This window comes from Seriola lalandi, unplaced genomic scaffold (genome assembly GCF_002814215.2).
Source record: "Seriola lalandi dorsalis isolate HSWRI2012SDOR001 ecotype SW California unplaced genomic scaffold, Sedor1 jcf7180002050632, whole genome shotgun sequence".
In the NCBI taxonomy this organism is placed as follows: Eukaryota; Metazoa; Chordata; class Actinopteri; order Carangiformes; family Carangidae; genus Seriola; species Seriola lalandi.
The window spans coordinates 4934-13200 of record NW_019521185.1 but is presented as its reverse complement, the minus strand read 5'-3'; the positions used below and the strand labels follow the sequence as shown (position 1 = coordinate 13200).

At 39.7% G+C, this 8267-nt stretch overlaps 1 protein-coding gene across 1 annotated transcript; it reads right to left on the bottom strand.

Moving 5' to 3' along the window:
* Positions 1-127: 127 nt before the first annotated feature.
* Positions 128-5236, bottom strand: LOC111649382 (ceramide synthase-like). Its single transcript, XM_023399144.2, has 3 exons — positions 4991-5236; positions 3597-3680; positions 128-421 (listed from the first exon to the last, which is right to left on the bottom strand). Exons 1-3 carry the CDS (start codon positions 5113-5115, stop codon positions 157-159), a joined length of 474 nt encoding a protein of 157 aa, XP_023254912.1. The 5' UTR covers positions 5116-5236; the 3' UTR covers positions 128-156.
* Between the last annotated feature and the right edge of the window lie 3031 nt (positions 5237-8267).

Below are 8267 nucleotides of genomic sequence, written 5' to 3'. Positions count from 1 at the left end.
ACACACACACACACACACACACACACACACACACACACACACACACACAAGGTTCATTTGTTAACAAACGTTGGGCCCCCCCCCACCCAGGCTGCAACATGTAAAGTCAGTCCTGAAGGTGGCGCTACAACAAAGATCCAGGACCATCACTGTCAGTCACGTCACTGTTGCCGTAGTTACCAGTGAGGCGGGGAAGCAGAAGGCGACCATGAAGACGTGGTGCAGCACCATGAGCACCTCTCTGCGCAGGTAACCCACCACAGCGGACCCCTTTGACCTGACGGCCCCCAGCTCCTCCTGCTGCTGCTCCTCCTCGTGACCTTTGACCTGCAGCTTGTGCCAGTGGCACAGGAACATGGCGTAGATGTCGTAGGCAAAGTAAGGCGTGGCGAACAGGATGTAGGCGTCTGTCAGCCAGTGTCTGACCAGGAAGTGAAGGACAGGAGACGTGAGACGTCACAGATATCAGACTGTCTCTACATGTTTAGAATAAATAGGATTTTCATATAAAGTCAAAACACAAAACAGTACGGGAGCCTGGAGAGGACAAACCACAGCGATGCTCAAAATAAATTATAATCGAGTGTGGACCTCAAAGAAAGATGCAGAGGGAGCTTTACCTTTTATATTCAGATAAAAATTCATGTTTATCACTTACATCTGCAGCTTCTGTGTAAGTTTATAATCTGTATTTATCATTATATATGTCATTATTATTATACATGTAATTTCACTCTCTTTCCAATAATCAGGAAATTGTAAAATTGATCTGAAACTCACTGAAGAAAACTGATCTCAGAGCTGTTTGTACCATAAAGATCTTTTTTCATCATTATGTGTATGAACATCACTGATCCTTGTGTCATTTCTGATCAAACTCTTAAAGCTCCTCCAGTGTAAAGGTCTGTGTCCATGTGTAGTGTGATTATAGATTATAGATCAGCTCTAGCTTCTATATTAATACTGTGAAAGTATCAAAGCCTCAGTCCACAGAGAAATGCACACAGCCTGTATTCAGAAACTGAGCCTTAAAACCAGCCGTCAGGACTTCTGGAACTTTGTGATGTCACAACAAAGCAGTCACCAAGCCCCGCCCACCTGGACCCACGATCCAAACCTTGCAGGATTTGGTTTCTCTGAGTGTTTTTACCTGAAATCTGCTTTATTTTTATTGAATCACTCAGAAAACAGTCAGCCAATCAGAAGAGAGGCTCAGAGCCTCCTCTCTTCCGATTGGCTGACTGACCTGTTGTTACTAGGAGCTACTAGAACTTCAAAATAAAATTCTGGAAAAGCGTAAAATATTGAGCTTTAATCAAATGAATTTAACCCAACCTTAGATTTTTAAAAAATTTTTTTTATTTGCTAAAAATAAATAAAAGTGGACCTCCACCAGCTTCAGCAGCAACATCTTAATTAATCATCTATAATATAATCTATAATCATTTATCAGTTTTTCTGCAGAACCACGACTTTTATTTACTTCTATTTTTCTGCCTAAAAACCTTTTCCCAAGATTTGATCATCAGTTTAATTTGTATGTTTGAGTATCAATTTATATTTTAAAATTTACAAAGAGTTGAATGCAAACACACTCCAGTTCAGCAGCTGTAATGTTTTATGTTGTTAGTTCTGCAGGTTTTTGATCATAAACTAAAGTATTTGACAAATTAAAATCTTTACTTTTGACACTTTAAATCTATTTTTCTGATGATAACCTGCATGTAAGTCTGAGTATTTCTACATGAATGTAAATGCAAACTTCTTCCATCTGTTCATGTGTCTGACTCTGAACATGATCTTCTCTCACACTGACAAACTGAAAGCTCAGTGTTCGTGCGGCGGCTACCCAGAGTTCCCTGCTGCATGTTCGCTGCGTCTCCCGCGTGATTTGCTAAACAAATGAAGCTGCGACACAAACTCTCCACTTTGACTGGGAAATGAAAGAGCTGACGGAGGAAACCTGGGATTTACCGAAACAACACCCCCACCCCTCTGTCATCTGTCTCACACTCCTTCATCTTCATCATTTCATTTCCCATCATGCTCAGCGACGGCGTGGAGGATTAGTGATCTCTGGGACCGACTTAGAGACTGAAATAGCTGCTGCTGCTCGGCTCAGGAGGCGAATTAGACTCAGATTGTTAATTAGATTACAGACACACACACACACACACACACATCCACACACACACACACACACACACACACACACACACACACACACACACACACATCGATGCACTAGTGTGATTAAATGTTAACAAGCTCATGTTTAACTGGTACAATGTTTTACGTCATTAGTTCTGCAGGTATTTGATCATCAAACCAAAGTATTTCACAAATTAAAATCTTACAATTTAACTCTGTAGGATTCATCCTCTGGGGATCGTGAACATCTGCATAAAGTTTCATCACGATCCATCCACTAGTTGTCGAGATATTTCACCGAAAACCACAAACATCAGTGTTTTGACCCGACGGAGGTTTTAAATGAAGAGATTAAAAATAATTCGTCCTCTGGGAAACAGGAAGTTTCCTGCTGATCTGTCGAGTTATTTCACTGGAGGGAAAAGTGAAGATCAGGTTTCATCCTCCGGGAAACAGGAAGTCAGTCTGGGCCGACGGACGCCATCTTGTGAAAAGGTCACGCAGCTAAAAACAAATCAACACTGGACTCGAGTGAAACCTCCAGCTGAGTTTTATTGATTTTATATTTTCCTCAAGCTCATAAAAGCACCTCAAAGGCTTCTGGGTAACGAAGCTAAAAGTTTAACGAGGGCGTTTTTTTCTTAAAATCAGTAAAAAAAACCCAAAAGCTGACATTTGGAGAGAGAAGGTTTTCACCTTCACCTGTGATCAGTCATTGATCGGCTCCTGGAGCAGCTGCATGTTCGACTCATATTTGTATTGTATATATTTATATTTCCTATATTTTATATAATATTTCTTCATATTTTTATCGTAAATATTTAATTTTATTGTTAAATTTTTTAATTTATATCTAACGTTTAAATTTGTTTCTTTTCTTTTTATTGTCATGAACTGAAATAAGTTATTACCTTTGGTGAAAACTGGCAATAAACCAGATTTTGAGAGAGAATCCAGACAACATCCTCTTTTCCAACATCATGAACATCGTTGAGTTTTGTTGGAAGCAGAAGTTTCTCAGACGTTATAAAGAACAAAATAAATAATAAATCAGCTGTTCATTGTCTTTTTAATCAAACAAACAAACAGGAAGAAATATATAAAGTATTAGATTAAAAACATTTAGAACGATGGGAAAGGTTTATTGAAGGAAAGGCTGCTGCTGTGTCGAGCCAACAATAAAGAAAATGTAAAATATATAATGTAATACAGAATTTTGTTTTGTTTTAATATCTTATTTGTTCATTCTTTAACATCTTATTTATGACGTGATTCATTATTTGGTTTGTTTAGAGACTTCATTGTTTTGTCTTGCAGTTATTTATGTCATGTTTTTGTTTATGAAGTATTTGTCTGGGACTATTTTCAGCGGCGGATGAATCCACATTCGCTGTAGTGAACGTTTGGGAGTGAAGGAAACAAATACTGAGACATTTGGTCCTCACCTGTCCTCCATGACGTCCCTGCAGGATGAGACGATGACGCATCCGGCTGAAGAGGCCATGACGGCCTGGACGGACGACACCAGGCTGAGAGCGGAGACATGATCAGTTTAGATCCTGATCAGAGTGATTGATCAGTTTGTGAAGAATCTGTCGTCGTGTCATCTGAACAAAAACAGGCTCAACACGTTTCAGTCAGTATAAACTCTGACATCAGTGTCGCTGTGACAGCTCGTTTATCATATTGTTACCTGGTGACACATTCAAATGCAGCTCGTTATTCACAGTGTTGTTCAGCTGCAGGAACCAGCTGTAATATTTACTGCTTCCTACTTCCTGTTCTTTCCTCAATCAGTTTCCTAGAAAGACAAAACTTCATTTGGATTCTTCGTGACTCTGAGCTGCCACAGATTATTGATCTGCTTGTTGATCAGTAAATATTGATCTACTTGAAGTCTCTGCTTGATGGTTGAATAAAACTCTAGAAACATCTTTGGACCTGACGTCACAGAGACGGAGACTCATGGAACATTTTCTGTCTGATCAGACTTTCAATATTTGATTTTGTCTTTGTAGGAAAATCTGTTTATGAACAGACAGTAGATGGATAGATTGAGTGATTGATTGATTCTTTATGTCATTGTTGTATTAAAATACACAATGAAATTAAGTTTGGCAGCAAATCTTAAAATAAAGAAAGATATATTTTACTATATATTTGAATGATTTTAGCATTCAAATATATAGTAAAATAAAATTTGCACATAAACATCAATGATATAAACAACCAACCAGGACAACAACAACTCCATATTAAACTACATTTACCTGGATTTTTCTACATCAATCGGTTCGTCACATTTTATCAGAAAATTTGCTCCAGGGAAGAAAAAATATCAAATGTGACGTCATGTGATCAAAACAGCTGGCAATTGATTTTCTGATTAATCAATCAACTAATCGTCTCAGCTGTAGAGAGCTGGAGCTGGTCGGATAAAACACCTTAAACACCTTAAGATTCTCCTTAAAGTCTGAGTTCAGGTTTCACAAAACACCTTTAAGCCTTCTCCTTCAGGTTTCCGTGAAGTTCCTGTCAAAACAGCAGGAGGATGAGAGAGCAGCGCACCTGATTACAGGTACAAGCTAATGCCAGCAAGCAACTGTCTCCATGGAAACAGTAGAATTTCACTGCTGTAAATTACTTTTTTACTTCACTAAGGAAACCTTAGAGATTCTGTGCAACACCCTTCAGTAATTCCCTCAGCTGAGGAGAAATTAATCCTTAAGTGTCAGATTTAAGAAGAAAACTTAAGGTGTTTTGCAACTGGCCCCTGGCTGGTGTGTGAGGTGAGTAAGTGTGTAAGTGTGTGTGTGTGTGTGTGTGTGTGTGTTCTTACCGTGTGGAGACGACAGCAGCGTCCCCCTCCTCCCATCCCATCATGTGTCTCAGGGTCAGTTTGGACAGGAGGAAGAGTCCGGGGAAGAAGACGGACCCGGCGCTGATGAGGGTGAGGGCCCACATGGCTCCTGGGTTTCCCTGTGTGTCTGTGTGTGTGTGTGTGTGTGTGTGTGTGTTTCCTCTCACACACTCTCTGGATGAGCTGCAGTGTTAAATGAAGACAGGTTGTAGGAGCTCAGAGGAGGATCAGGAGGGCGGAGCCTCCTGCTGCCACCTGTCAGAGGGGGCGTGGTGATGAGGGAGGAGGGAGTAACTGCTGGAGGACTCGGTGAGGACCAGGGACCCGGACCTGGAGGTCTGGTTTCACTGAGCCTGGTGTGTTCTACTGATCTTTACTGTGAGCTCTTTCGTCGTAGCAGCAGTGACTCAGTTCTGTGATGTGATTGGTCAGTAGTGCTCCAGAGCAGGTTAGGTTGCCATGGTGATCTACCTGCTTAAACCCAAAGTTATCCAGATAACCCCACTGATCTCGCCTCGTGGTTCTGGATCCAGATCATAATGTTGGTGATTTAACAAGAGTTGTTGTCATGGCAACGAGTCCCTTGAGCCCAAACCTTCACAGGTGCAGCGTCACACATGAGCTTTAATTAAACAGTGTTGATATAATTTCAGATGAGAAATCTTTTTGATGAGTTGATGTTCAGTAAAAATCTGACCATTAAAAAACATCTGGAGCTAAAACGTGATTTAATTTGACATGAAAACAAGAATTCATCATTTGAAGATTAAGATTTATTAAAATATTAACTGCAGAAAATAAAACTTTTTAAGAGATTTTAGAAAAAGGTTTTTTTTATGCTTATTCCTCTTTTTTATTTATATTATTTTTATACAAGCGTCTTGTGTACAGCAATATGTCTAAAAGCAAATTACATGATGCTTCCATGTACAGGAACAGGCTTTCCTGGATATGTTTTAATTTCCACCATATTTCTGCGAATTAATGTAATAAAGAAAGTTTTTAATGGTAAATAAAAAGTAGTTTTCATCACTCGTTCTTGAGTCCAGGTCGTGACTGAAACGTTTCTTTTCCTGCGTCTGTCGACACGTCAGTTGCTTCAGTGTTATGAATGTATGACTGCTGTTGATCCACAGGAGATATTCAGAACTGCACATGAATAAAACAAACTGATTCGACTCTAATATTTTCTTCTACTTCACTGATATAAAACCAGGTGACTTGATGTCGCAGTGAAACGTGCTGAGTGAAGGACTGACTGAACAGAGGTTTATTATCCAGTGTCCATTTATTTATTTATCATTCACTACTTTAACTCTAAACATTTTTTTTAAGAAATTCAAGTATTTGTTGGGAACACAAGTCAAAAAAAAACAAACAAAACTTTTTTTTGCTAAAACAAAGACGAAAAACATCCGTTTAAAACATCAGTTTCATATTTAGAATAATAAACACATCAAGTTTCTTTTCATAGAAGAAAACAAGTCTAATCTCTATAGATGACCAGCCGTCTGTCCGTCCACCTGTCCGTCTCCGTCTGAAAACACTCATCAGCTGATCTCAGAACAGAGAGCAAACACAGGTCATCTGGTTTAAAAACGCTTCCTAACCTGAAGGAGATCTACGAACACAACAACAGAAAAGAGAAAGAAAAGAAAAAGTCCAGAGGGAAACGTTCGTCAGCTGCTCCCTAAACGAGGAAACGTGCCTCAAATTAACAACCAACCTTCTGATTACTCACCTCTTTAAAACCTTTCATCTATTATCAATTAAAGAAAATGAATCAATTCATCCTTTTAAACACCCTCCAGTTTCTGCAGTGTGATTACACAACGAGCTGCTGATTAATTCTAACGAGCATTTTTCACTATTATCTGACGTTTTACAAACAAAACGATTCACTGATTAATCGATAATGAAAACAGTCGTTAGTCGCAGCCGTAGTGACGACTACAGTTTAACACAGGGTCCGTTAATAATAATGCGGGACCCACTTTATGAGAATATTTTTATATTAGAAATTATACAAACAAATTTTTACTTGATCAAATTAACAAAAGCAGTGGAGAAGAAGTGGAACCAGCGCTGAGGGAGTTTCTGCTGCAGCAGCTGGTTCTGATCCACAATCCAGCTCCGTATAAAACACTGACCAGCTCAGGTGAAAAAACATTGCTTTAAATCAAACTAGTAAATAAATGTTATTTCCAGGTTTCTGTTGACGAGATGATCAATGGAAAAAGAAAATATCAATAATGAAAATCCAAGAAAAACTTGAAAGAAATGACAGGAACCAAAGTGAACGTTGTTAATTTGTGGAAATAAAATAATCAGAGAAGCTGATTTTAATCCGAGCGCACGAAACCCACAATAACCAACGAGTTCGTTTCAAGCCGCAACATTTCAATCTGATCACAAACAAAATGTTGCCGCTTTAAACGACCATGAATAAACTTAAATAAACTCCGCAGTGCCGACCGTGTGCACAACTTTAGGCTTTTTTTGGTGTTTTTAGGGAACAGTTATCGGAACGTTTTCCCGCCTCTGGACTTCCATAAAAAGTCTAATTAGATCACAACAAACAAAAACAAAAAGTTCTAATAAAATCACTTCCTAAGATGAATTAAATAAAAAAAATTACCACAAAATGTACGTTTTCGTCATTGTCGACAAACTCAACCATTGCACAGCATTCAAACCCAAATGCTCTCCATGGGATAATAAATATACACATGCAGATATACAAGTCGCTCTCAGTGTTTCCCACAGAGACGCGCTGTGTTCCTGTAGAAGAGGAGCTGAGGTTTCAGGGGTTAAGAATCTGGAAACTGTCAGGGACCAAAACGAGGACGCTCAGGGGGCCCGGCGGCTCAGGGGCCCCGCCTGCTGGAGGTTCAGGGCGTGTACAACAACAACACAACTAAAAAAAAACAAACAAACAAAAAACAAAAAAACACTTGGACCGAAGCATCTCAACGATTCAAAAACACACGATCCAGGAACTGAGGAGCCGCAGGAACTGAACCAGGAGCTGGAGGTTCCTCCAGCGTCCGAGGTTCCACCACATCTGGTGAGGTTCCACCACATCTGGTGAGGTTCCACCACATCTGGTGAGGTTCCAGAGGTGGAACAAAAACAAACGACAGCCTGGTTCAAAACATCATGACGACGAACTGCTGTGATGTTCGGATGGCGACCGACCCTTTTCATAAAGTTCCTGAGATCCAAAAAAAAAGGTTCCTGGCAAAGTTCCTGCAGG

Coding starts and splice junctions, on each gene's coding strand:
- LOC111649382 (XM_023399144.2), bottom strand. CDS start 5,115: ATGTGGGCCCTCACCCTCATCAGCGCCGGGTCCGTCTTCTTCCCCGGA. Junction 3,681..4,990: donor GCTGCTGTCGTCTCCACACG/GTAAGAACACAC, acceptor CTCCGCTCTCAG/CCTGGTGTCGTCCGTCCAGG. Junction 422..3,596: donor AGGGACGTCATGGAGGACAG/GTGAGGACCAAA, acceptor CTTCCTGGTCAG/ACACTGGCTGACAGACGCCT.